Source organism: Aptenodytes forsteri, unplaced genomic scaffold (assembly GCF_000699145.1).
Source record: "Aptenodytes forsteri isolate BGI_AS27 unplaced genomic scaffold, ASM69914v1 Scaffold55, whole genome shotgun sequence".
Classification (NCBI taxonomy): Eukaryota; Metazoa; Chordata; class Aves; order Sphenisciformes; family Spheniscidae; genus Aptenodytes; species Aptenodytes forsteri.
Window position 1 is genome coordinate 11,215,888 of NW_008796063.1, and position 27,092 is coordinate 11,242,979.

Here is a 27,092-nt window from a genome sequence, read left to right on the forward strand (position 1 = left end):
GGGGGAGGGGTTGTCTCTGGCGGGGGGGGGGGGGTGAGATGTGCAAGTATTCCTTCATCCAGCTTCTCTCACAGCGCTTGCGTGGAGAGTGGGGTCCTTGAGCTCCCTCTGGAGCAGCATCACGACAGGTTTTGGAGTTGTGTGGCGAAAGCGTATATTATGCTGTCCTGATTTTGCAAACGCTAGTTTTCTTTTTCCAGGCCTGTCAGTTCAGTCCCTTTCACTAGCAGTGAGATCAATTTAAATTGGAGCTAAAGACGTAGGTGTGTGAGTGCGAGCCCTGGATGCAGTTTTGTGGCTGCAAGCGGCAGACTCGCACCAGTGCCGTGAGCAGCCAGTCACTCCGGGTGTGGATTCGTTCCCGAGTGTCCCAAACCCGTCCCCTGGTCAGTAAGCGGGGGACTCATTCATTCACGCATTTCTGTTGTCCGATTTCAGTGTTACTTTGCATCCAGCTGTTTTTTCTTCTTTTGTTTAGAAACAGTTCTTGCTTTGGACGTCTTCAGAAAAGGCCTGATGTTCGTCAGCTGTGCTAAGGTGCGTTAGTTTTCTTCACTTAATGAAACTCTTCGTTTCTAGTGATCTTTATGGGCAGAGTTGTCGTATTCCTTTTCGGTGATCCAGAAGGGGATTTTCTTCAGGCGGAATTCCTGTCTGCTGCATCCCCCAAATATAAGGTTCTTCCACTATCCCTTTTTAACGTTGTCCCCGGGGAAACGCGATTGATTGTGTGTTAGCCCGAAAGGAGATGTCTCATTCTCCAAGCGTCTTGCTCTTGCATTAGAGTTCAGAGATGTCATTGGTGTGAGACCGATGGGGAGCTGCGTGCCAAAAACGCGTTGGAAGACAAGGTGCCAACTGCCCTGATACACCCAGAAATAAACCTCCACGCTGGAATCCCAGACTGCGGCGCACCCTGCTCGGCTGCGTCTGCCCTCACCTGCCCTGACAAATGCAGGTTCAAGCTTGAAAAGGAGCGAACAGTCAGGCTCACGGATGTGGTGAATGCATGGGGAACCGCTCACTTGTCAGAAAAGCACAGCGGCTTCTGTCCTCTCCCATTACAGGACAAAAGCCTTCGAGTCTGGCGGATGAACAAAGACGGAAGGGTCATCTGTGTTGCCCAAGGGTTGGGTCACGCGCATGGGGTAGGCGCTGTCTCTTGCTCAAGGTAATAAAAATCGGACAGGGGTTTACCTTTGCAAGCACGAGTCATGGCTGCTTTGCTGCTCCTCGGGGTGAATGTTTTGGCGGATGCCTGCCTCTGTTTCTCATTCTTGGTCCCAGCTTGTCATGGTGCTCTGAGTTTGAAGGAAGGACGAGTTCTTTTTGCGTGCACATCTGTCCGTCCATAAGCTGTGAAGTTTGCATTTCTTTGCCAGCCTTAGCTCTCGTTTGCCTTGAAGAGCAGCAGCTGGATAAGTTGCCAGATAAAGCTTGAGCGATCTGGAGAGGAGGGTTGGGGAGCGAAGGGAAGGTGTCTGTGAAGGCGCTTGCTTGAATAGCATGTCTGTTTATCAGCTCTTCTCCTTTCTTCATGCTGCCTAACGGGCTGGAAGCCCAGCTTGTTCTTCGTGCTGCCTAACGGGCTGGAAGCCCAGCTTGCCTGTTGAAGAGCTGCGATATACCTTTGTAAATGAAGAGAGCTAGCAGTGCTCTTGCCTGATGTCTGAACTGCTGGAGGCTATCCCAGGGACCTAAGTAAAATGAAAAACCATAAAAGCACTCTGTTTCACACCCCGGCAGAGCGACTGACTCTGTGTAGATCCCGGTAGGGGAGGAGAAGGCCTTTTTTTCTGTGCAGGGGAAGCCACTGTTTTGCTTCCTTACGCTTGACTTTTTTATTCCTTTCAGACTGAAAGAAAGCTTCATAGTAACCAGCAGCCAGGACTGCACAATCAAGATCTGGAATATCCCGGAATCCCTCACTTCCAAAGCAAAAGCAGCCTTGATCTCCAGTCCAGAAACCCTTCATGCCAAAGTGACTGAGAGGGGCCATGACAAGGTAAAGCTCCACCTTACGTTAGAACGTGCTTTTAATACTTAAATCTTCCTCTCCTGCATTGTGCCCTACATTTATTACCTGTCCGACAGCAAGAGCGAAGACTTAAACTTCTTTGCGCCCTCTGTACTTGCGTGACTTCTCTAGGACATAAACAGCGTGACAGTTTCCCCGAATGACAAGCTCATCGCCACAGGCTCGCAGGATCGGCTGGCCAAGCTGTGGTCCTGTTCTGATTGCTCTTTGCTGGGTGTCTTCGCTGGACATAAGCGTGGAATCTGGTGTGTGCAGTTCTCCCCAGTGGATCAGGTCTTGGCCACCTCTTCAGCGGATGGGACCCTGAAGCTTTGGGGTCTTCGGGACTTCAGCTGTCTGAAGGTAATGAGAACTCAGACTGCCCCTTGCTCTAGCAACCCTTGCGCGGTACGGGGATTGATTAAGGCTGCTTTAGAAAAGCATGTGCTAGTTAGAGTGCAGCCGCGATGTAGCAGTGTGGCCACGCTGAAGGAAGAGCTCTCCAGGTCTAGCCTTGTCCTCCAGGATCTTGGATCTGCGAGCTGCATGCGAAGCTCCAGGAGAAGAGCGTCTGCCCAGCGCTCAAGTGACCTTTCTTTTCTAGCTAACCGATGCGCGGCGTGGTTGATCGTAGGGGAAAAGCACATTGACGCTATTGAAAGGAAGCTGGCTTTGCCTGACGCAGCTGTGGCCATGAAGGAAAACCACACAAGTTTAAGTTTCAGACTCACTCTTCATAGAAGAACTACCTTTCCAGTCCAGTAGTGTCTCGCTAAGACAATGAGGAGGCAGTTGCCACTCTGTGCCGTGTTCTGCCCAGCAGCGTTACCTCACTGGGTGGGCGCTTCATGCGGTGGCAGGGGAATCAACCGTCTGGGGAGGTGGCCTGCGCAGCTGGCCTCGCCGTTCAGACCGTTTGCAACGCGACCTTGGGCTACAAGTTTTAGGCAAGCAGGTGGTTTGAAGCAACGCTATGAGGGACACAAGTAATTTCCTACTGCCCTTTCAACCTCTACAGTAAAAGTCCCGAGGATAGAGGCTGCCTTTTGGAACGTAGCTATTTGGGCTTTAGGAGTAAATGTTATCCTCTTGAAAGAGGACTCTCTTGAAAGGGCCGGCAACAACTCTGACGCTTTTGAGCTTCCTTGCTGTTTTCCAGACCTTCGAAGGTCACGACGCCTCTGTACTGAAGATCATTTTTGTAAGCCGAGGAACACAACTGCTCAGCAGGTAAGTGCCTACACCGGGAGCCCAGGGGAAGATGCCAAAACTAATCGGAAAAGAAATCTCTTAGCTGATACCAGCAGCAAGACGGAAGAGTCTTGTGCAAGGGATGTAGTTTTGGAAAGACTGATAGGAAGATGCCGTGTTTATGCCAAGCTTTCTGCAGGGGCTAACTTACCTTCCTCCCCTCCGGTTACGCTGTGGATTCCAGTTAGCTGCCGTGAGGTTGCTGGGTCAGTGACAGGCAGAGCTAAGGGTGCATCTCACCCTGGACATTTTTGGTTAATTCTGCTCCTGTTTGAAAGGCATTGGAATGGGACAAGTTCATCTGAGATTTAAGGTGGGGCAGAGCGAGAATGGATCTATCCAGTGATTCTTTTTGTTACGTTTCTTTCTCTTCCAAAAGCGGTTCTGACGGTCTCTTAAAACTCTGGACAATTAAAACAAATGAGTGCGTGAAAACGTTGGATGGTCACGAGGATAAAATCTGGGGTCTTCACTCTAACAAGCAAGACGATATGGTGGTGACAGCATCCAGTGACTCCTGCATCACGCTGTGGAAGGTACGGTACGGCGTCTTCCTGTGTCCCCTCTCTGGGTTGGTAATGAGAACGCAGTGGAGAGCTCGGGATCCCAGTGGCTTGTTCCTCACTGTTCCAGCACGGCACCTCCTCACCTTCCGCACTTTGAAATTGGGTCAGTAAGGCGTATCTTGGGGTTTGGGGTTATTTTTTTTTTTGGCCATACTGTGTTTCCCCAGTTGATGATGTCAAAGGAACAGCAGATGGGCCCCAGCGGCCTGCCCAGTGGCGTTCTAAAGGTGCTTTGGAGGGAAGTTGCGCGTTGCTGGATTTAACACTTAAATTACTTGACCTAGAGATCTTGCTGCAGAAACTGGTCTCCTAATCACTTGATGGCTGAATAAAAATTTGTCTCTATTAAAGCAAGATTTGACAAAGTTATATTCTGGATTTTTATAGGACGTCACTGAAACTGAAGAGAAAGAGGCGCAAGCTAAACAGGAGGAGCAGATCATGAAGTAAGTTGATCCTGTGCAGTAATGAGCTGTGAAAGGCGAACGCTGTCCAGTGAAACTGCCCACGCCTACAGCCACCCAGCTCCATCTAACCCGAATATTACATCGTTCAGCCGTTTAGAGGCTGTCAAGGCACAGTAGTCTCTTCTGCCTTGTACTTTATCTTTAGTTCCTGCAGAGCCTTGCTGCAATACTGTCAGCGTGACAATTGACTGGTTTCATGTTCGTGCACTGCTGAGATAAGCAAAGTCAAACCGCCGAGACCCACTTTCACTTTCTCCTGCTTCAGCCAGCACTGAATAGTTCAGGGAGCCCTTGAACGTGCCAGCGTAATTACCTGCACAATGAGGGCACTGAGGCATTCATTGGCAAGCAGCATTAACTTCTTGGCGTTAAATCTCCGCACGCTCTTATTGCCAAATCTGCTACTTTCTGTACAGCGTCTTTTTCCACTAACCAAATATTTGTCTCTCTCTCGTGACCCTGATTTGTTTTCCAGAGAGCAGGAGCTTTCCAACCTGCTTCATGAGAAAAGATACCTCAAAGCTTTGGGGTTGGCAATCTCTCTGGATCGCCCGCACACAGTGTTGATGGTGGTCAAAGGTGAGTCCACCTTGTGCTCTGAGGGCATTTTTCTGCCCTCTCTGCTTTCCAGAACATCTCTTCCAGGCAGACGAAGACTTCAAAGTCTAATTGTCTGAAAGCCTCAGTTTTCCCTTTCTCTTATGACTCCCCTTTTCCTCAGTGGAATCACCCCAGATAACAAGTGGTCTCCCTGCTCGCAGCCCACGGGCCGGACTCTTGCACGGACTCTTCATTTCTCTTTTCCGCAGCCATCCTCAAGGAAACTGACGGGAGGAAGCACCTGGAAGAGAACGTTGTTCGGCTCCGGAAGGATCAGAAAGGTTTGTTGCAACACGGTTGAAGTGCCAAAACCTTTCGGGTTAGGGGCTTGTTTTCTCAACTGAAATTAAAAGGAGAAGAATCTCCCTAGACTCAGCGTTTACCGCTGAGCTCCCACCACCCGGGAGCAGGACTGCTGCCCAGGGCCAGCTGCTCTGTTCTGGTGCTGCTCGTGGCGCCACTCTGAGCTCGTGAGAGGGGCTTTGCCTGGCCGTTCCACCCCCTCGCTTAGGACGTCCCTGTGACGGCTCAAGAAGCGGTTCTGTGCACAGTCGTTCTGCCCCTCCGGGCTCATCGGTCACGGCGTGTGGGAGCTGAACCGCTCTGTAAGACGGAAGAGACGCTTTCTAACTTGGCGTCTCCCGCACGCCAGCGCCCGTGGCACAGCCGGCGTGTACAAATTCCCTTCCTCCCTAGAGGCGGTGTTAACATTCTTGGTGACGTGGAATACGAACTCTCGAAACTGCCACGAGGCCCAAGCTGTCATTGAAACCCTCCTGAAGCACGAAGCACCGGACAGCCTCCTGCAGTACTCGGGCATTAAAGCTGCCGTGGAGTCCCTGCTGCCTTACACCGGTGCGTCACGCTGCAGGGACGGGCTGTGAGCCTGAGGGTCTCCTCCTGTGTTGTGAATATTCCCCGTTTGCCTTGGTCTAAAGAGAAGAGAGGGTTTTGCACCCCCTTCTGGTGAGCTTTCTCTCCTGCGATGCTAACCACTGGCTTTCTCTCTTTGCAGAGCGCCATTTTCAGAGGCTGAGCCGATTGCTACAGGCCTCCATGTTCATTGATTTCATGTGGCAAAACATGAGGCTGGCTGATGCGGCCCAGCAGGAAGACGCGACTCCGTGACCCTCCTCCCACCAGTTCCCCTTTCCGGAGGGGAGAGCCTGAACTGCTTCCCCACAGGGGACGGCAGCTGGACCGTTCCTGTATTTTATAATAAATTTTTAAAGTTTGAGTTTCTAAAACGAGTCCAGCATTCAGGCTCCTTGGGGCTTAGTGAGGGGAAGGCGTCGTTCCTTTGGCCAAGCTGTGGTTTCCCTTTGCCTTTTCAGGCCCGGACCCTCGGACAGCGCTTGGTTTGGAGAAAAGGCAGAACCTGGCTCCGAACAAGCAGTTGCTCTACTGGGGATTCAAAGGCTTTACGGAGTTGGGAGACGCTGCTGGCCATGTCGTGTCGTATCCCAAAGCCCAGCTAGGCAGCGCGTCTCGATCAGTGCGGTGTCATCGGATGTTTTCTTTGCTTGGGCAAAACGCAGCCTGGGCCAAGGCAGGGCTCTCGCCTGCGCCCGCCCCGAATGTTGGCGCCCGGGAGGGAGATAAGCGCAGTTCTAATTCCCCAGCTAGCAAAGTTTTAAAGTATAAAAAAACCCCCAAGCGGTCTTCATAGGTATTTACATGTATTTTATTTCAGAGACAAAAATGTGTAAGATTTAGAACAACGCAAACACCTCACAGGTTGGTTAAATTGCTTGTTTCCAAAAAAGTTAACCAATACCTGGGAGAACAACTAAAATTAAAGTTAGCAATCTATATAAAAGTGTTAAGTTTTCCTATAACTATTTTTCTAACTCAATTCTAGCAAATGACTTCAGGATGAGAATCGGGGTAAGTTTCAGTAACTGTCACACCCCCTCGAAAGGGGAATGTTCTGTTCATAACAGAGCTCTGGCCCCCTTACCCGGCTGGGAAACGAGCTGCGCTACGGCCCTCGTTGTTTCTGTGCCTGCACAGACATCGCTGTCGGGAACAGTCGGGGATGAGGTTCCTGGCCAACGGGTTTTTTTGTTCTTGCAGCCATTCAGCGGATCCAGCCAATTCATGTATTTGATGGCCGGTTCTCCGCTACCCGAGTTGATCTAACTTAAAAAAAAAAAACCCAAAACCCACCAAAAAGCAAAGAGTTTAAAAAAAATATATAAAATAGGGGGTTCGGGTAAGTGACATTCACACGCGGCTGCACCATCCCATCCCTACGCACCACCAGTAATTGTAGCTCTGGATTTCTTGGGTGACTCTAAGCCACTTGCTCTGCCCGGGTTTCCCTCCTGCTCTCCCGGGTGGCTGCCGCGCTCTGCCGGCTAGCCCCGGCGCGGGGAATAGTGCAAGAACGATTGTGAAATTTTCGCATGCTACATTGCAGGATCAATACCCGCCTGAGGGAGAATTAACTGACTCCGAAGTGACCTCTAACTGACACAGGAGCTGCCAGATCCGCAGCTTCCCTGACTCCCCTGATGAGTTAAACCACTAAATCCTCTCCCGCTGACTCCGGTAAAGCCCCTCCTGGCCCCCCGGCCTCCCTGCGCAAGCTGCGGCACGAATCGGTGTTACCCAGGGAAGCAATGTTCGCATGCGTGTTCTGTCGGGATCTAACCGTGTCCTTGGAAAGCGACAGTGCCAAGCCCTGACGCTCCCCGCGCCGCTGCCCTCGGCTCCTGCGGCACTTCGGCGAGGAGGGTGCCTGGCTCTCGGTCGTGGTGCCGGCCCAGGGCCGGGTCTGTGCCCCCCGCCCCGGGGGCACTAGTGCATGCTCGGGAGAGGGAGCAGAGCCTGGAGGGCCGGCCGGGAGGCAGACTGCTGCACGGCTCGTTTTGTGACGGTGCTGCACTTCTGGAGGATCTCATGGGCTGAGGGGCGCACGGGCACCTTGGGGACACAAGCGGCCAAGTCTGGGTCCGTGAGGGAGTGACTTAGGTCAGCTGCAGATGACTCCACAAAGCCAGAATCGTTCCTGTCCTTGTGGGTGAGGTGTGGAGACTTGCTGCTGCATGTGGCCAAGGCATGCCCCAGGGGAGAGCTCCTGGCATGCCCCAGGGGAGAGCTCCTGGCCTGCTCGACTTCAGGCAGAGATCTTGACAAGTCAGGCTTCCAGCTCAGCCGGCCGTCCCGCTCACTGCTGCTCCCCAAGCTGAGGGACGAGCTGTCTGACTCCAGGTCCGGGGTGGAGCTGGCCCTGGGCAGAGACCTTGATCTGCTTCTCAGAGAGCTCACGTCCTCTTCAGTCCCCTCTTCAAGGAAAGAGCAAGCCTGCACCCTGCGCTGTCCCGCGGCCTCACCCTGGGGCTGGGGAGCCGTCAGGGAGGAGCAGAGGTTCGGGGTGGAGACGTTGAGCCCGCAGCTTATGATGGTCTGGAGCTTGTGGTGAGGATTCTTGTAGGGTTGGAGGCACATGGAGGGCATGTAGCCAGTACGGCCGTTGTATCTGAAGGGGAAGGATGGAAAGCGACACTGAAGAGAGCCCTTCTCCCAGCTCAGACCGAGGGGAGGGAGCAGGGCACCCGAGAGAAGCAGGTGAGGACTCGGCCCAATGCTGTACACGGGGCATGAGGAAGGGGAAACCGTCCCTAGCCAAGGGCAGTCAACTCAGGGGGAGCTCCTCTGCACCCCCCTTGGGGAAGAGCAGGCGAGAAGCACCTGCAGCAGGTAACCGGCTCCCTCGGGAAACGAGAGCATCGGAAAAGCCTCCTTACCGGATCAGCCACCAGCCATCGTCAGATTTCCTGACCACCTCCACAACGACACCGTTGTTCAGCGAGAGCTCGTCTGCCTTCTGAGACTCGTAGGCCCGCATGACAAAGTACAGGCTGCCTGCAGAGAGAAGGGGGAGGTCGTTTTTGCCTTGCGGAGAAAATGCCTCCATCCCTGTGACCGACCAGCTCAGCAGCCCCGGGGAGCAAGCGAGAGCTTGCGTGACAAGTGTCCCTGTAAGTGACTGATTTGCTCAGAGACCCACAGCCGATGGCAGAGCTGATCAGAAGAGTCAGAGCTCCGGAGACCCAGGCAGGGACTCCAAGCAATGGTTGAAGTGGTGGGGTTTTTACAGAACTCATTTTCTGCAGGAGGAACGTGGCGTCCCTGGGAGCCAGAAGCAGACTTACCCTCCTCCTTTGAGCTCAAGGCATTCTGGATGTCCTTGTGGACGTCAACGTCTTCCAGGTACGAGGCTGGGAACCAGGCTATCTGCTTGTCTGCGTTTTCCACCAGCCACCATCCTGCAGCAGACAGAAAAAAAAAAAAAAAAAAAAAAAAAAGTTTTTATCAAGCGTCAAAAAAAAAAAAAAAAAAAAAAAAAAAAAAAGGTTTTTAACAGCCTGCAAGTAGACAGATGACCATAATCCCTGGGTAGAGGCTGCTCTGCCGCAAGAGACAGCAGGGACATTCTGCAGAGCAGCTCAGAGCCTGGCCGAGGCCCTGCTGACACTTTGTTCTTTCCTGGGCAAGCGCACCACACGTACAAACACCCCCCCGCACCCGTGATGTGACCGACTCGGCGTTTGCCAAGCGATGAATCGATCTACACCATCCATCCCTGAAACTGAAGAATCCCTGTCGCACCTACCAGTCATGTCCTTCATTAACACTTCAACAATTTCCTTCTTAGCGACTTTGAAAGCCTTGTTCTTTGTGTCTTTGGTTTCAAAGGTTTCTATGCATCGGTAGCTCTGGGATGCCTGGGGGTGTGTAATAGAGGCGAGCTGCTGCCGCGGCTGGTTTTTCTTTTCCCCTCCAATTTCTGATGGCATGATCACAACACTGAAAAGTAAAGTTTAAAATCAGTTTACCGAAAACTCACGTGGAAGGTTGAGTTTAGTATTGATTTTGGTAAAATTATCTACGCAGTAGGCCAAGAAAAGCTTAGGCGTCAGAAACGACATAAACATGCTTTAGTTAAAGCATTCAGTAGAACTTCCCTGCTCAGCTGCCCCAGTACGTAACTGTTGTTCCCCTTCTACCCGTATTCTATAACATTTCTGTTTCACGAAGACACATACAAACAAAAAACACAAATATGATTTCATACCTGTTTTCAGGAAAGGAGGGATCTAGGTCTTGGGTCTGCGCCTTGAAAAACTGAATCACATCTTCACCCTGGGAGATTTTAGCATCCGTTTTCAGCAGCTCCTGGGAGTAAGTTTCCAGGAGTTTCAGTATCTCCAGGCACCTGTTCAGCTTCCCACTCTTCCTCCACTTCACATTTGCATCTTTAAAATAACAAGAGCAAAGTTGGCGTAAGACAACAACAGATCTGGACGCCTTGAGAGCAGCATCTTTCGCCTGAACACGGGGGTCCCCTCACCTACCACCCTTCCCCGCACAAGCCCGAACGGCAAGAAGCCGAGACAGAAGCTGCCTCTGCCTCCCTACCATTTTAATAGCTCCTGATACAATTTTTGAATATCTAAAATTTATCTTTGTTCACAGGTAAATGTTACAAGGAGCTCTGGGCCAATATTTAAAGTGTAATATTAATTTACCAAGTGCAATTATCTATTAAAAAAAATAACCTTTCTGGGTTATTTTAAGTCAGTAGTAGACGCAAGCACGTTGACGTAACCCAGCAGTACCGTGCCACGAGCAGGAGCGAGCTGTTAATCTGTTCCAGAGGAAGGCCAGACTCAGAGGCTGAAGTCTGTGTCGTCAGTTACGACTGTCCCCGACAGCTCTATCGTGTTTGTTGGTCCATCAGAGATTTGTTCTCCTTACCTTTAAACCTGGGTATTGTCCGGTCAGATCTCCCGAGTGAGCCGCTCTCGATGGGGAATTTCCTCTTCAGCTCTTTCTAAAAGCGAGGAGGAGGAGAGAATAGTGATGCTTGGCGGCCCCGACACACGGCTGGGCTCCTTCCCCCCTCCCCAGGACGGGAATCCTATTTTCAAGGAAATAGTCGCTTACATGGAATCTCTTGAACTCTTCAAATGTCCGGTAGATGAGAATGTTGTTCTGATCTGACCAAGACACAAACATCATGTAGTTCTGGAAAAATAAAAGGGAGAAGAAGTGCATTTTTTTTAATTACAATGTTCAATATTGGATGCTTTCAAGCAATCAGCATTTGCCAGGACCTGTGGCTTAGTTCGGCTTTAGGCTGCAAGACTGTCACATTTAAAAACTAAATTAAACATTAGACCTACAAAAATATTTCCTTAATTTTAGGGCCCCAAATGGGTAATAACTGTTAAAACCGGAAGAAATTTATGACACTGTGAACAGAAAGGCAGCAGAATCCAAGATAACCGTTTTCTTATGATATTAAGACCATTAAAAAATGAGTCCAAGACCCCTGTCCTAGATCACAAGGCTCTAATCCCAACACTGCGGGGAAATGAGCAAGTACACCCCTGTAAGAGTAAGTCAAAAAGCCCTCTAGTTTCCCAATTTGTAAATATTTAAGGAGAAAAAAAAAAAAGTCCAACCAAAAAAAGATTAAAGTACCTTCTGCTTTCTGCATTGCATCAAGCCTACAGCCTTCACGTCCACTGGGTACCTGCCGCAGCTCATCTTCCCCAAGCCTGCTCCTCCCTCCCCAGGGCAGCTGGAGGCTGAGCGGAGATGCAGCTCCGGGCACGACTCCCGTGGTTAAATATGCTGGAGCAGAAGGCAGGGCGCAGGCGTTCCCGCGCTTCCTCCTCCGCCCAGTAACGCTGGCAGAAATTCCGTAATGTGGCAAACTACCGCATGCCTCTCACCTGCCCCCTTGCTTTTAACATGCAAATACTCCCGGGTGCAGGTGGCAGGGGCATAGTTCAGAGAGCTGGGGAGGAGAAGCATCTAATCTTATCACATCCTTACTAGAATAATGCTGGTAAGTGAGCCTGACCCTGCAGCTGGCTCCGTCTACCACCCCTGGGTGTCAGGGATGTCACTGGGGCGGCAACACGTGCTGTGAGCTGAAGTACCTTTCCAGGGATGGACGTGTTGTGTTTGTGGCTATATTGCACGGACGTGCCTGTCGGAGCTGCCTGCAGCCTGGGCTGCGCTCACACCGGTCCCAAAAAGCGATTAAGAACATGGCTTGTTGTAAAGTACGAATTAGGGACGACTTGACGTGTGCCAGCTGTTACAAATCTCTTTTCTTTACTGCTTTGTCCCATCTGCTAAGATACTTGACTTCACAGGGATTTCTGGTAGCTATCTCAACGTTTGCATTCTCTCAGAAATTAATGGGAGATGCTGATGCCAACGTTGCCGGAGCGAAGGATGAACAAACACACCCCCCAGGGTGTAACTTAAAAAGTCCCAAAGCTTCTCAGGTGTAAATATGCAATGTAGACTCAGCTCCAAGTGCCTCGTGCTCTGTCCCGCATCAAGCCGGGTGTCCATAGCCACCCAGGGCGACCAGCAGCTCTTCCCGTGGACCAGCTCCCCGCTGCCCGGAGGCACTGCAGGACCAGTAATTACAGCCCTGGAAAGCCTGTCCTTTCACTGAACTGCTGCCTTTAGCATGCCTCAGGTTATGACTTGGCTGATGGGCATCCGTGTGATCAAACCGCCTTCTCCGTCCTCCCTCCTCCTCTTCTTTGATGAAGCCTAAATTGAATCATTACCATTATTGGAGCCCAAATTGAGAGGCTCAGCCCTGCCTCCCCTTTCATTTTCCAGTTACACCTGGTGTCTCAAAAGCCTCAGCAACAGCTGCAGGTGATTTTTCATCTACCAGAAAACCCCCTCAGAATGTGACTAGGAAGCCAAACAAGATTCCTTCTGGATGGCCAGCAAATACGGTGAGTAGGGCCTTGGTTTGTGTTTCGTGAGCACATGAGGCGGCTCCTGCACAGCAGGATGGCAGTTCCTGGGGACAAAGGAAGTGTTTTCGTTGCAGTTCCATCTGTTGCTGCTGGGTATCTGTCCTCCGTCGGGAAGGGAAAGTCATACAGAGCGCGCTTTGGTCCCGTGCGCAGGTTTGGTGGGAAAACCCCTTCGATGGCACGTCCGGGGCACTTCCTGGCTCATGAAGCCAGACGGAGCTGCCCTGCGGAAAGGCGAGGCAAAGCAGCTCGCTGCCCTCAACAGCCCCGGAATCGGACCCTCCATCTTCTGTTCACAGAGGGTCCGTCAAAAGCACGTGCTGTTAAATCTACCTGGTTCAAAAAGTAGGGGTTTTATGGAGAGAGAGGAAATCACTTCATCCAGCGAGTTTATTCTTTACGACCGTGCTTACCTGGAAGCTACCGGTCTCTGCGGTGGCAAAACCCGTGGCGACTCCCTGTCATCACACTCACCCTCACAGGCATCTCCTTGGCAGCCAAGCCGGGGCCAAGCTCACCTTTACACGGCTCTGTTACGTGGCTCTCGGAAAAGCTGGAAGCAAGACTCTCAACAAAGCACACTTGATTGGTTTCCCGTCTCAGAGCAGACACAAACCACGACGTATTACCGTAAAGGTTTAAACATGTTTACCCTGAATGGGAGAAGCCAAAGACAATTAAGATCTCAGAGGAGCTGCAATCTCTGTATGCAGAGGAGACGGCCAGGGGAGGTTCAGACAGCACGTTGCTCCAGGTCGGCAGGCACTGCGGGTGTTGGCGGACACAAGAAGAGTAGGAAACAGCCTTGGTTTTGGCAATTCCTAGTTCCAAAGGCTTTGACGTATTTCGCCATTCTCAGGGAATTCAAGCAGAAGTGGGGTGGGGAGTGGAAAACATATAATGAAATTTTACAACAAGAAGGTGAAACTACGTGGCTGAAGAGCCAGCCATGCGGTTGGAGAGCCAGTTTCTGGGGAAGATTGGCTGGCGACACGGATCTCGGATAAAGCAAGGTATGAGCAAAACTACTCAAGACTCGATAATTAGTTCTTGAGAAAGCGTATCGCAGAAACAAAAAAGGTCACTGCAAGGCAGAACAGAGGTGGGGGAGAATGGCCAGGCACTACTCGGAGGTAACACCCTTTCTGGTGTCATCCCAGAGAGCTCAGTTCAAGGCTCTGCAGTTGTTATAGCAGTATCGTTGCCTTGTTGGTGCCAAGTTTGATGTCAAGAGACTGTCTGCTCAAGAGACTGATCTAATGAGTCACGTCATATTAGTCTAAAGTGATGCCATCCGCGAAGCCGAAGGAAGGGCCGTGCCAGATTGCCTCTGGATCAGCACAAGCGCTCCTCCACAGCGTTACTGCACCTCCTTCGCAAAGCCCTGACAGGTCAGGGCCATTTCTGTTGGGAAGGGTGGATAACTGAGGAGAAGAGGCCATTAATTCCACTTCTTTGCTGGATACGTTTGAGCACACTTATAAAAAAACAAAACAAAACATTGTTTTCCTGACATTGTCAAGTTTACTTTGCATCTTCTACTACTTCCATATCATCCTGCCATAAATTGGTACCTTCTTATGTGTAATTATTAACTGAAGGATCAGAGAGGTCTGCCCGGAAAAAGTAAAACTACGCAAGTATCGCTGGGCGCAGCTATTTCATCATCAGTATTTATCGACATAGTTTTTGAGGACAGCAGTTACTTTTTTCTTCAGTCGTTTCACAAGGTACAAAAGAGATCATAAATTAACAAGTAATACATAGGAGCAGACTGTCCAGCTTTGATAAGACTGAGGAAAGACAAGTTTTCCTCCATAATAACTGCAGGCGTTTTGCAGCCTGCTTCAAGAAAGCCACGCACGCCTCGCAAAGGTGGAGCTCTGCCTCCTGCTACTCGAGGAACATGGCTACCACCATAAAACACCTCCTCTGGGTATATGAAATATCGTTTGTGTCACAGAAAGCGACTAAGGTGTAGTCATGGGGAGTCACATCAGAGTCCCTGCCCCAAAAGAGCCCACGGTCCGAAGGACAGGGTACATCATGAAGTACCTTCAGGGAGTCCCCTTGGCCGCCCGGGCTGCCCCCTCTGCTATTTCCATTACGAGACCAGCTTCCCTCCACTGAGTATAAAATGTCCATGACAAAAAAACCCTGAGGGTCTGGTTTTCCTTTCATTTCAGTACAGATCAGGAATAATTTAATCCGGTGTGTTTAACCAGAGTAGAGCAGCCTAGGTGGGACAAGTGCCTGGACCAATCCTTCACTGCGTCCGACGAGAGCCAGAAGTAGACTTTGAGCCGTCGGGGGTAGCCAAAGGCAGCTCTTCACCAGCTCCACCGCAGCCATTTTCAACATCTAACAAGCAATGGCCTTGTCACAAATGCACACACACCAAAAAGAGAAGGAGCCATGTCATGGACATCCTTCACCACGTACAGAAGTCAGGTCCGGGCTGGTTAGTGACCTGTACGTCTCATGGCTGCAGATGTGTGGGACCCTCTATCATGCATTTCTCTTTCTATGCCCAGCACAGGAGGAACTGCTGCTGGTTAGACTCACTGACCAGGGAAAGGCAAAGAGAGAAAAAGTCCCCAAACCACCGTTGAGATAGTGCGGCTGCAAGAAAGAGATATGGAAAGGCGCCGCGGGGGGCCCTCGCCTGGAACGATGCCGGTAGGAGAGCTTCATCTTTTCCCACCATCACCTTCAGGATCAAAACCTGCCCTTTACTGTTCTTGAAGGTCACCTGCGATAAGACATGACCTATCAGCACCTTTAATGAAAAGCCCAGCTGCTAAAAGCTGATTTTAAGAGTACAAAGAGGTTTTAGACTTCCAATAAATAGAGAAACAGACACTTATTTAAAAATAAAAAAAAATATATCAAACACTGGAGTTGACAAAAATATCCTTCACCTCATAAACAAAGGAAGCAGCTGAACTTTCACACAGGCTGGGATGAGAGATTTTGCAATATCTAATCCAGAAGAAGGTATTTCATTTCCTCCTAATTTCAGCAGCTGCTGCAGGCACTGAAGCATTTTTCAGTGGCCAGATGAACCCGATTCAGAAATACTTTGAGCACACGCAGCAGCGCGGCACTTCTCCACCCCAGAAGCGGCTGCATTGCAGGAGCTTCAGAAGATGCACGTCCACCTTCAATGCAGGGGTTCACTAACTACTCATAGGCAGATTTACTTTGCGATAAACAGGGCTCGAGCACGAAGAGCCGTGGTAACTGGCACTGTATGCACAATAGCAGGAGCCGGACAGTAGGTATCTGCACCGGGGCTGTGTGCAGGACCTTCCTTTCCAGGGGATGAACTTGCAGTATCTGCACAGCGCCAAGAATGCATTTTGCAATACCTGCAAGCCGCGTTTCCATTTGGATCACAGCGAATTGCTGCAGCTTATAACAGTTTCCTCCTGCAACAGAGACCAAAGATGCGTGAAGGCTGAGTGTGTTTCTCTGTTCTCCACCGGCTCAGGCTGGTAAGGCAGCGTTTGTTGGAAGGAAGAAAAAGTAATTTTGCAGTGCTGCTACCTGAGCTGTCTTAGAAACAGTCCCAGCCAGCAAGGCCTCCTACGGCGGTGCTGGGAAAAGACAGTACTCATTTTCTAACAAGCCCTTGATCTGCCTTTTCCACAAAGAAACTGCACGCGATCGCCGTGGCTTCATGAGCCAGCACGTGGAGAGGCACAGCAGGGGCTGGCTTCCTTGGGCACCTTCATTCTCCTCTCTGCTCCGCTGCCTGTTTCTGCTTTGCTCTGCCACTCTCCCACCTCAGCCCGAGTCCCAACTCTTTTTAATCTGCAATCTCCTGCGATGGACTTGTGTCCGGGGCATCCCTGATTATTGCCCCCCCGGAGGAGACCAGGGCTTAGGACACGGGGGTCCTGTCCCCGCCCCCCCCAGGTCACTGACGGCGTGGCCGCAGCCAGACAGCTGGTATAAAATCACAGCATCGCATCAAACTCCCTCAAACCTCACACCGGCCGGCTGAGAGGGGTGAAAGCAACAGAGCAAATCTGCCTTAAATGCCCTTGGGATCCAGCCACCCAGCCCAGGGAGAAAGCAGCCTTTCACGGGAGGTTTGCTCACCGCCCGGGGCACGACGGACAGGCCCCTGTCTACTGAGCACTTACTGCAACAATTTCATAGCTCCTTTGTAAAAGCGGCATGCTTTGCTAAGATTATGCAAAGGACAAAAGCATGATTCAAGAAGAAAACTTCCAGGAAGGATGAGAACGTAACTTAAGTAGCTGCAAGAGAAAGTTTCCTGCATCATTTTCTAGAGGGAAAAAAAGGTGTTTGATGAGTACATTGCGTGATACGAGGCCAACGCAGCGTGTTTACATGCTGCGACCTGGCTACGGGATGTGAAGGGAGACGGAAGGCAGGGTGGAGTTTCCAAGGCGTTTCAAGCCCTGAGGAGGCTGTGCCTCCGCAGTGCACAGCCTGCCCCGCACGCTCCGAAATCCGTCAGGGGAAAATCCCAGCAACACAAGCTGCACGGCCAACGGCAAGCGAGGCAAGCACTGGTGAACGTGTAGAAATACTGTTTTCACTTGGGCAAAGTCTATTCTTACTTCATGATAAATATAGTAAAGTCTAATCAGAGACAAGACTGTTGTATTCCTCCCATATTAGTCAGAGAAATGCTCATCCTATTCTTACCCTTTCCTCATTCCCCACTGCCATCAATAAGCAGCATATGCAAAGTGCCTTATCTCTCCTGGGGTTTCGACCAGCGCTGGTAGCTCAAGTTAAAAGTTCACCTTTATTTCAGAGCAAAGACAAGACCTTTGTGTTCCTTGCCCCCTTCAGAAAACAGGGAAAACAATATTTAATCTTCACTCAAAAGCCTGGCGGGGAGAAGAGTAATGTGGAAGGAGAACTGTTGTTTCATTAATGTTTAATTTTTAACAATTCAAGACATTCTCATAGCAATTGTTATCTGAGAAAAATCTCTTCCTCCACCACTGATTGAGACTTACTACTGTCCGCTTGCTTTGACATACTTCTAGAAAAAGGAATCACCCCAAAATCAAGGAGAGCTGCATAAAGATGAGGAAAAGAAACCACCAGGTGTACCTGTCCTGTACAGGACAAGTGATTGTAAAAGCACAGCTCTCATAGCAACAGGGTCATTAATTTTTAGGAGGCAAAAATGGGAGTCTCTGATAAGGAAGGACCCTCAAAATCCATATGGGAAACAGCATGCTACAACATTTTTCAATGAACTTCAAATAGCATCTTCTTACTAAAACAAAGGGTGCTCCCATCGTGCAGTCAGTTCTGCCGCAGCAGCAGCAGAAGCCCCTGTCCACGCCGGACCCCAGCCTGAACTCTCCTGGCGTTCGCAGAGGGCAGTCGGGCCAGCCTCCTTTCGCAAAGCCAAGAGGAACAGGAGCTGCTTGCTGGAGATTTTGTGCTTTATTTTTCAAGAGCACAAAAGGAAAAGCCCAATTTTGCTGTGTTTGTGCTCAGAATGCATTAACTGATTCCACAGATGCTCGGAGAGAGTCTGGGATGTAGGAGACAGACTGGAGCACGACACAAGCGTCAGAGGACTGGCTGTACCTACTTGCAGAAAATAATTTGGTTTTCTCCCTATGCCTGCCATTGCAAATATATACACCACTACTTCCGAATTCTCATTTTAATCAGCAAGAGGATCCACACGTAAAAACGGCACAAACTTTAAAATAATGTACTGCAGTCTCTGGGTATAGACCCCCAGATTTGAGCGAGGCAGAGCCTTGGCATACTCTGTGCGAAGCCTTACACCTCAGACTGTTTTGAACAGATTTTAATAGTTCTGGACAGATCTGAACTGAGATCGATGTCTCACCCATTCACTGGCAGTGAAGTGTGTCAGTATGGCAGCAGGCTCCTTCCTAATAATTGGGAGATAAATTCATGCCTTGGGAAATTTTGCAGGTGATGCATTTGTTATACACAAGCAAAACTGTTCAATATGATTCACTTACCTGGAAATACACATTATTTTTTTCTGCTGCTATTTCCTAGTTGACTGTAATTTCACAGCCAACTGCATGACTAATTCCTGATGCTGGCTTTGTAACTGATTGGACTTAGGCTCACATCCTTACATGTAAATACAAGACAGCTTCCTGTTGGTGTATTCCCCTGGAGAAGGCAACAGTTACATTCAGCTGGAACTACCTACAAAACCGTCACAAAAACTATGGTAAGAATCCTGAGAGGTATAGGGTAAAATTTTCCAAAGAACTTTAAATAAATTAATGGAAAGTCAGTGGTGTTTAGGTTCTCAAATGAAGCAGAAGGCTCTGAGAATATTATTCCTTGTTCTCTGGTCAAAATCTAGCTTTTTATTGCAGTAATGGAGAGAAACGCATGGCAGCAGGCAGTCGGGCTCACTGCCCTGCAGGCTATTACATTTCCATACAATCCTGTTGCATCCTAGAAAGTGGGCTGTGCGGACGGCAGCAAGTTTTTTGTCCTCTCTCTGTTAGTTAAGCCAGTTATCTTTGAAAATCAGCAGCCTTTCCGTAGACATAATCATATCCGTATGTACACACGCATCCTGCTGGAACCTGGGGTCAGACTGCTGGGAAAAGACCTGCGTGAAGCCTCCTTGGGGTCACCCCTCCTTGGTCTGCGTGAAGCTCCTTGGGGTCACCCCTCCTTGGGGTCTCCCCTCCTTGGGGTCACCCCTCCTTTGCTCAGGAGCTGCATTTATGCTCAGGCCTTTGTCCTCGCCCGAAGCCCGCTGTGGGTGTGCCTGTGCCATGCATTTTGCCCATCCTGACTCGACTTTCTGGCCATGGTGCAGCGGGGCTCAGAGAGCCGGGGGGGTGTCTGGCCCCAGCTGCCGCCCTCGTGCTAGAGAGTGAGCAGAGGGATGCGTATCTGGCCTCAAATACGGGTTATCTTCCGTTGCCAGCTCGTTTCTTCTTCCTTCCCCGTGCACCTGCTGTCAGCTGCCAGTTCCCAAGCTCTTGTTTAGCAAGTGCCAAAGACAAGAGCAGAACATCAAACAGCAGTCTTCCTCTGAGAAAGGCAAACACACCCTTTTCATTTTCTCAAGCGCAGGTTTTACTAATGCTTCCTGGTAGTTACCGTCATTGCTGTCCTGCACGTTACCCTATTCCAGTCACGGATTAAGCAGCTGTTAGGAAGAGGCACCTATTCAGTAGACTTCAGTGAGCCTGGTCTTGCAGACATAAGTAATTGAAAAATCGGTGCTTTGTCGGCAGCGCCCGCGCCCGGGAGCGCTGCAAGGTGCCACTGTCAGCAGGTGCCTGGACCACGCACCAAGGAAGCCTCGGCCGGGCAGCGCGGGACGGAGCCGTGCTTTGCTCCCTGCCCCCAGGAAGCAGCCACTCTTAGGAGGGGTCTTCTACCTGAGCTGTCTTAGAAACAGTCCCAGCCAGCAAGGCCTCCTACGGCGGTGCTGGGAAAAGACAGTACTCATTTTCTAACAAGCCCTTGATCTGCCTTTTCCACAAAGAAACTGCACGCGATCGCCGTGGCTTCATGAGCCAGCACGTGGAGAGGCACAGCAGGGGCTGGCTTCCTTGGGCACCTTCATTCTCCTCTCTGCTCCGCTGCCTGTTTCTGCTTTGCTCTGCCACTCTCCCACCTCAGCCCGAGTCCCAACTCTTTTTAATCTGCAATCTCCTGCGATGGACTTGTGTCCGGGGCATCCCTGATTATTGCCCCCCCGGAGGAGACCAGGGCTTAGGACACGGGGGTCCTGTCCCCGCCCCCCCCAGGTCACTGACGGCGTGGCCGCAGCCAGACAGCTGGTATAAAATCACAGCATCGCATCAAACTCCCTCAAACCTCACACCGGCCGGCTGAGAGGGGTGAAAGCAACAGAGCAAATCTGCCTTAAATGCCCTTGGGATCCAGCCACCCAGCCCAGGGAGAAAGCAGCCTTTCACGGGAGGTTTGCTCACCGCCCGGGGCACGACGGACAGGCCCCTGTCTACTGAGCACTTACTGCAACAATTTCATAGCTCCTTTGTAAAAGCGGCATGCTTTGCTAAGATTATGCAAAGGACAAAAGCATGATTCAAGAAGAAAACTTCCAGGAAGGATGAGAACGTAACTTAAGTAGCTGCAAGAGAAAGTTTCCTGCATCATTTTCTAGAGGGAAAAAAAGGTGTTTGATGAGTACATTGCGTGATACGAGGCCAACGCAGCGTGTTTACATGCTGCGACCTGGCTACGGGATGTGAAGGGAGACGGAAGGCAGGGTGGAGTTTCCAAGGCGTTTCAAGCCCTGAGGAGGCTGTGCCTCCGCAGTGCACAGCCTGCCCCGCACGCTCTGAAATCCGTCAGGGGAAAATCCCAGCAACACAAGCTGCACGGCCAACGGCAAGCGAGGCAAGCACTGGTGAACGTGTAGAAATACTGTTTTCACTTGGGCAAAGTCTATTCTTACTTCATGATAAATATAGTAAAGTCTAATCAGAGACAAGACTGTTGTATTCCTCCCATATTAGTCAGAGAAATGCTCATCCTATTCTTACCCTTTCCTCATTCCCCACTGCCATCAATAAGCAGCATATGCAAAGTGCCTTATCTCTCCTGGGGTTTCGACCAGCGCTGGTAGCTCAAGTTAAAAGTTCACCTTTATTTCAGAGCAAAGACAAGACCTTTGTGTTCCTTGCCCCCTTCAGAAAACAGGGAAAACAATATTTAATCTTCACTCAAAAGCCTGGCGGGGAGAAGAGTAATGTGGAAGGAGAACTGTTGTTTCATTAATGTTTAATTTTTAACAATTCAAGACATTCTCATAGCAATTGTTATCTGAGAAAAATCTCTTCCTCCACCACTGATTGAGACTTACTACTGTCCGCTTGCTTTGACATACTTCTAGAAAAAGGAATCACCCCAAAATCAAGGAGAGCTGCATAAAGATGAGGAAAAGAAACCACCAGGTGTACCTGTCCTGTACGGGACAAGTGATTGTAAAAGCACAGCTCTCATAGCAACAGGGTCATTAATTTTTAGGAGGCAAAAATGGGAGTCTCTGATAAGGAAGGACCCTCAAAATCCATATGGGAAACAGCATGCTACAACATTTTTCAATGAACTTCAAATAGCATCTTCTTACTAAAACAAAGGGTGCTCCCATCGTGCAGTCAGTTCTGCCGCAGCAGCAGCAGAAGCCCCTGTCCACGCTGGACCCCAGCCTGAACTCTCCTGGCGTTCGCAGAGGGCAGTCGGGCCAGCCTCCTTTCGCAAAGCCAAGAGGAACAGGAGCTGCTTGCTGGAGATTTTGTGCTTTATTTTTCAAGAGCACAAAAGGAAAAGCCCAATTTTGCTGTGTTTGTGCTCAGAATGCATTAACTGATTCCACAGATGCTCGGAGAGAGTCTGGGATGTAGGAGACAGACTGGAGCACGACACAAGCGTCAGAGGACTGGCTGTACCTACTTGCAGAAAATAATTTGGTTTTCTCCCTATGCCTGCCATTGCAAATATATACACCACTACTTCCGAATTCTCATTTTAATCAGCAAGAGGATCCACACGTAAAAACGGCACAAACTTTAAAATAATGTACTGCAGTCTCTGGGTATAGACCCCCAGATTTGAGCGAGGCAGAGCCTTGGCATACTCTGTGCGAAGCCTTACACCTCAGACTGTTTTGAACAGATTTTAATAGTTCTGGACAGATCTGAACTGAGATCGATGTCTCACCCATTCACTGGCAGTGAAGTGTGTCAGTATGGCAGCAGGCTCCTTCCTAATAATTGGGAGATAAATTCATGCCTTGGGAAATTTTGCAGGTGATGCATTTGTTATACACAAGCAAAACTGTTCAATATGATTCACTTACCTGGAAATACACATTATTTTTTTCTGCTGCTATTTCCTAGTTGACTGTAATTTCACAGCCAACTGCATGACTAATTCCTGATGCTGGCTTTGTAACTGATTGGACTTAGGCTCACATCCTTACATGTAAATACAAGACAGCTTCCTGTTGGTGTATTCCCCTGGAGAAGGCAACAGTTACATTCAGCTGGAACTACCTACAAAACCGTCACAAAAACTATGGTAAGAATCCTGAGAGGTATAGGGTAAAATTTTCCAAAGAACTTTAAATAAATTAATGGAAAGTCAGTGGTGTTTAGGTTCTCAAATGAAGCAGAAGGCTCTGAGAATATTATTCCTTGTTCTCTGGTCAAAATCTAGCTTTTTATTGCAGTAATGGAGAGAAACGCATGGCAGCAGGCAGTCGGGCTCACTGCCCTGCAGGCTATTACATTTCCATACAATCCTGTTGCATCCTAGAAAGTGGGCTGTGCGGACGGCAGCAAGTTTTTTGTCCTCTCTCTGTTAGTTAAGCCAGTTATCTTTGAAAATCAGCAGCCTTTCCGTAGACATAATCATATCCGTATGTACACACGCATCCTGCTGGAACCTGGGGTCAGACTGCTGGGAAAAGACCTGCGTGAAGCCTCCTTGGGGTCACCCCTCCTTGGTGTCTCTCCTCCTTGGGGTCTCCCCTCCTTGGGGTCACCCCTCCTTTGCTCAGGAGCTGCATTTATGCTCAGGCCTTTGTCCTCGCCCGAAGCCCGCTGTGGGTGTGCCTGTGCCATGCATTTTGCCCATCCTGACTCGACTTTCTGGCCGTGGTGCAGCGGGGCTGTCTCTCCTCCTTGGGGTCTCCCCTCCTTGGGGTCACCCCTCCTTTGCTCAGGAGCTGCATTTATGCTCAGGCCTTTGTCCTCGCCCGAAGCCCGCTGTGGGTGTGCCTGTGCCATGCATTTTGCCCATCCTGACTCGACTTTCTGGCCATGGTGCAGCGGGGCTCAGAGAGCCGGGGGGGTGTCTGGCCCCAGCTGCCGCCCTCGTGCTAGAGAGTGAGCAGAGGGATGCGTATCTGGCCTCAAATACGGGTTATCTTCCGTTGCCAGCTCGTTTCTTCTTCCTTCCCCGTGCACCTGCTGTCAGCTGCCAGTTCCCAAGCTCTTGTTTAGCAAGTGCCAAAGACAAGAGCAGAACATCAAACAGCAGTCTTCCTCTGAGAAAGGCAAACACACCCTTTTCATTTTCTCAAGCGCAGGTTTTACTAATGCTTCCTGGTAGTTACCGTCATTGCTGTCCTGCACGTTACCCTATTCCAGTCACGGATTAAGCAGCTGTTAGGAAGAGGCACCTATTCAGTAGACTTCAGTGAGCCTGGTCTTGCAGACATAAGTAATTGAAAAATCGGTGCTTTGTCGGCAGCGCCCGCGCCCGGGAGCGCTGCAAGGTGCCGCAGCGCCCGGCCCGGGAGCGCTGCAAGGTGCCACTGTCAGCAGGTGCCTGGACCACGCACCAAGGAAGCCTCGGCCGGGCAGCGCGGGACGGTGCTTTGCTCCCTGCCCCCACCCCACGCACCAAGGAAGCCTCGGCCGGGCAGCGCGGGACGGAGCCGTGCTTTGCTCCCTGCCCCCAGGAAGCAGCCACTCTTAGGAGGGGTCTTTGTTAGGAGCTCTTTTGGTAGCAGGCTCTACCACACTGCCAGCTCCTAAATCACAGCGCTAGAACCAGAGGACTAGGTGGGAGCGTGCACCGCGCCGGCCTGCCGGGGCTCACCGCGGGTTCCTTCGGCCCCAGAGCTCCGTCCCCGCCGAGCTCGTGTCGCCCGACCGCGCTGCAGCTTCTCCGCCTGGTCTGAGCACCCTTGGGCGGGCTTGGAGCAGACGGGGCGGCAGTGGTGCAAGGACCTGGAGGGATGCTCCGGTGTCACACAATCCCAGTAAGGGACATGTGGCTGAACGCCAGCACCCATCGGGACCCTCCACGGGGCATCCACCAGGCTCCTGCTGGGCCATAACAGAAGGGTCGTCCAAGCGGGAGCAGGAAGGAGGGCTGCCGCGTCCCTCCTCTGCTCTGCGTCATGTTCCTTCCTTCGGACGGGATTAATTAGGCTCTGCGCTCGGATTCAATTAGAGATGGAAAAGTGGATTTCCTTGCTCTGATTTGAATCTGAGCATCTCTCCATTTTTTTCCTTGCCAGCTTTGAAACAAGACGATGCTGGCCATGAGGGCAAATAGAGAAAATTGAGAGCACCTTTTCCTAAAGAGCCAGCTCTGCTCTTACAGCCGACCAGAAAAGGGGCAGGGGGAGCAACACTGAGCACAAATCCCTCCGTAAGCAACAGCTTTCCAGGTTATGAACTTTCTCCTTTCAAATAAAAATAAAACATGCTTGTATTTTAACTAACTCAATAAATGAAATCACTAACAAGGAAGCAAACAGACTGTTAACAGCTGAACAAGGAGGTTGCTTTGACTTAGAAACATCCCTGCAACTATTTAATTGCTTGAAGGCTGAGCAATAAAGCACTGTAGGAAATTCCCCAGGTCTCTCTTCCAGATACCAGCATACCTTTTTTCCTGAATTAAAAAAAAAGAATGAGGTTATCAATATCATTTAAATATTTATTGGTGGGTAAGGAAAACAAACATAAAGAATGTCTTTTCCCCTACTTGATCTTTCCTTCGTGTGTGAAATTTAGATATATAGTTGTCTATAACTTTAGACAAAGCCATTTTAGTAGTTCCTACCAGTTACTCACGTCTCTTCTCCCTCTCTCCCAAGTATCAGCAAAGAAATGTTCTCATGAAATTGCAAATTAAAAAAAAAATGGAGCACTGGTAAATAGGAGGCCCAAAGATGGAGATCCAGATCATCAGCTCAGTGCTACACAGACCAGGAAACGGATCAGCCATTTCCACGTAAAGCACACTAAATTTTGAAATCTTTTTGAAAGCAAGTCTTTGAAGCCTTTCTCTAAAATGATGCATTACCTACTAAACATTTTACACCATGCTGTGTTAAATATATCAGAGGATAACAGCTGAAAATGAGCAGTATTTTTCCAGCAACTTTCATACAAATTGTGTCTTTGCAGAATTGGCGGCACAACAGCACTTAACACCAGGCAAAGGACTCAAGATGCATTTCAAATAGGCTACGAAACAGCCTGGAAGGAATAGGATGTGGAGAAGTACAGCTATTTGTAGGGGCAGGAGCTGCTAAGGAGAAAGGTTCCAGGCCACGACTGCCTGAAGGGACATGAAAAGGGCTGGTGCTGCCTGAAGGGGAAGAGGAGGAGGGAGGGGAGGCAAAAACCTATCCCAGCCAACCAATACAAGATTTCTTCAGATGATATTTTGGTCCACCTCCATCCCGGCCATACACTTGTTTGCATTAAACAAAATAATTGTATTTTTTCACTTGACCTGCAGGACATGAAGAGGTAAAAAGTGGAAGCGGATACAAAATTCATGTTCTAGAGTGCATTGTCCACAGTAGGAGACTTATCCTGCGGCCTCAAAACCTCTAGCATCAAGCCAAAAAGAAGGAAAAGCGCAAGGCTGTGCTGCCCTCCGACTCTTCATCCTCTGAACCCCCGTCAAGAACTTCCCAAGGCCGCTGTGTCCCGGAGGCTGGCTGCGGGGTGCGCTTCAGGCAGTCACGCCCGCCGGACTACAGGATGAATTGGCCAAAAGTTTTATCCGCACTTTTAGCACAGTGCCAAGCTGCAGCTAATTAACCTTTCCGAGGGGTGAGAGACCCAGCTCCGAAGCTGATGCTGTGCTGGACCATCACCCGGGAGCTGGGTGACCGTCCTCACGTGCTTGCAAGCCTGTGGCTCAACAGGAGGAAAAGGAAAGCCGCTGAATGTCCACTCGAGACCGAAGAGCTGGGGCAAGGCCTGGGCTCTCCTTCACGCCCCAGCAGCCCAGCCGCAGGCGAGGGCTCACTTTTTCGACGTACCTGCCCTTGTGTAACACATGCAAACGCTCTTGGAAAGAGGTAAGTAAATCCTTCCTCAGTATAGTTCTACAAGCATGTGACAGGTGTTAAAACACGTAAAATTTTACACGGGTGTGTTCTGCTACAGGTGCATGAGTTGGAAGAGTCACCCATTTGTTTGTTCTTTAAATCACGCTGCTGACCATATCACTGTGCTGGAGGTAACACCGAGGTGCCCTTTGCCACCGTCGGCATGTAGGAGAGCTGCTCCACGCCACGAGCTCTGCCGCACACAGTATATATATAAATATACACACACACACACACAAATGTGAGGTGGACAAGCGCTGGTGGAGGCTCATGTCACTGCGCTGTGTGAAGGAAAACCCGCCCTGTTCTCCTCAAACACAAGATTCAAACCCAGAGCCTGCTGCTGTCTTGGCAAAAGACATCAGAAACGCGCACTTCCGCGTGTGGTGGTTAACGGCGAATGCCCGGGCCGAGCCTCCTCACCCAGACCCGGGGAAAGCCCCGTCCCTCGAGCCAGCGCCCGGCCGGGGGTACAGCGAGGCCCTCCCGAGGTCGAGGTCCCGGCCCCGGCCCCCCGCGCTGCCGCCC

General features: G+C 50.4%; 3 protein-coding genes across 3 annotated transcripts in view; 2 read left to right on the forward strand and 1 right to left on the reverse strand.

Annotated features, from left to right (window-relative positions):
* TBL3 (transducin beta like 3) overlaps positions 1-6,137 on the forward strand; it is an 11,220-nt gene extending 5,083 nt beyond the window's left edge. Inside the window, exons 11-21 of the mRNA XM_009286605.1 lie at positions 479-537; positions 1,068-1,171; positions 1,855-2,005; positions 2,150-2,380; positions 3,177-3,247; positions 3,648-3,804; positions 4,222-4,280; positions 4,777-4,880; positions 5,111-5,182; positions 5,598-5,756; positions 5,917-6,137. Coding sequence (XP_009284880.1) covers positions 479-537; positions 1,068-1,171; positions 1,855-2,005; positions 2,150-2,380; positions 3,177-3,247; positions 3,648-3,804; positions 4,222-4,280; positions 4,777-4,880; positions 5,111-5,182; positions 5,598-5,756; positions 5,917-6,029 — 1,280 coding nt within the window. The 3' untranslated portion in view covers positions 6,030-6,137. The remainder of the gene's footprint in view (positions 1-478; positions 538-1,067; positions 1,172-1,854; positions 2,006-2,149; positions 2,381-3,176; positions 3,248-3,647; positions 3,805-4,221; positions 4,281-4,776; positions 4,881-5,110; positions 5,183-5,597; positions 5,757-5,916) is intronic.
* A 1,566-nt stretch (positions 6,138-7,703) lies between these two features.
* On the reverse strand, positions 7,704-11,443 carry NOXO1 (NADPH oxidase organizer 1). Its single transcript, XM_009286606.1, has 8 exons — positions 11,397-11,443; positions 10,857-10,937; positions 10,668-10,743; positions 9,985-10,165; positions 9,523-9,716; positions 9,062-9,175; positions 8,654-8,771; positions 7,704-8,385 (listed from the first exon to the last, which is right to left on the reverse strand). The coding sequence occupies exons 1-8, from the start codon at positions 11,415-11,417 to the stop codon at positions 7,704-7,706; spliced, it is 1,467 nt and encodes a 488-aa protein (XP_009284881.1). The 5' UTR covers positions 11,418-11,443.
* A 3,939-nt stretch (positions 11,444-15,382) lies between these two features.
* The window catches only part of GFER (growth factor, augmenter of liver regeneration), a 16,647-nt gene continuing 4,937 nt past the window's right edge, over positions 15,383-27,092 (forward strand). Inside the window, exon 1 of the mRNA XM_009286607.1 lies at positions 15,383-15,388. Coding sequence (XP_009284882.1) covers positions 15,383-15,388 — 6 coding nt within the window. The remainder of the gene's footprint in view (positions 15,389-27,092) is intronic.

What these genes read in the sequence shown, in the direction of transcription:
- NOXO1 (XM_009286606.1), bottom strand. Translation starts at nt 11,417, where the DNA reads ATGCAATGCAGAAAGCAGAAG. An exon ending in TGCAATGCAGAAAGCAGAAG is followed by an intron (nt 10,938 to 11,396) that starts GTACTTTAATCT and finishes TTATTTTTCCAG; the next exon opens with AACTACATGATGTTTGTGTC. An exon ending in CCCTCCTTTCCTGAAAACAG is followed by an intron (nt 9,717 to 9,984) that starts GTATGAAATCAT and finishes TTTACTTTTCAG; the next exon opens with TGTTGTGATCATGCCATCAG.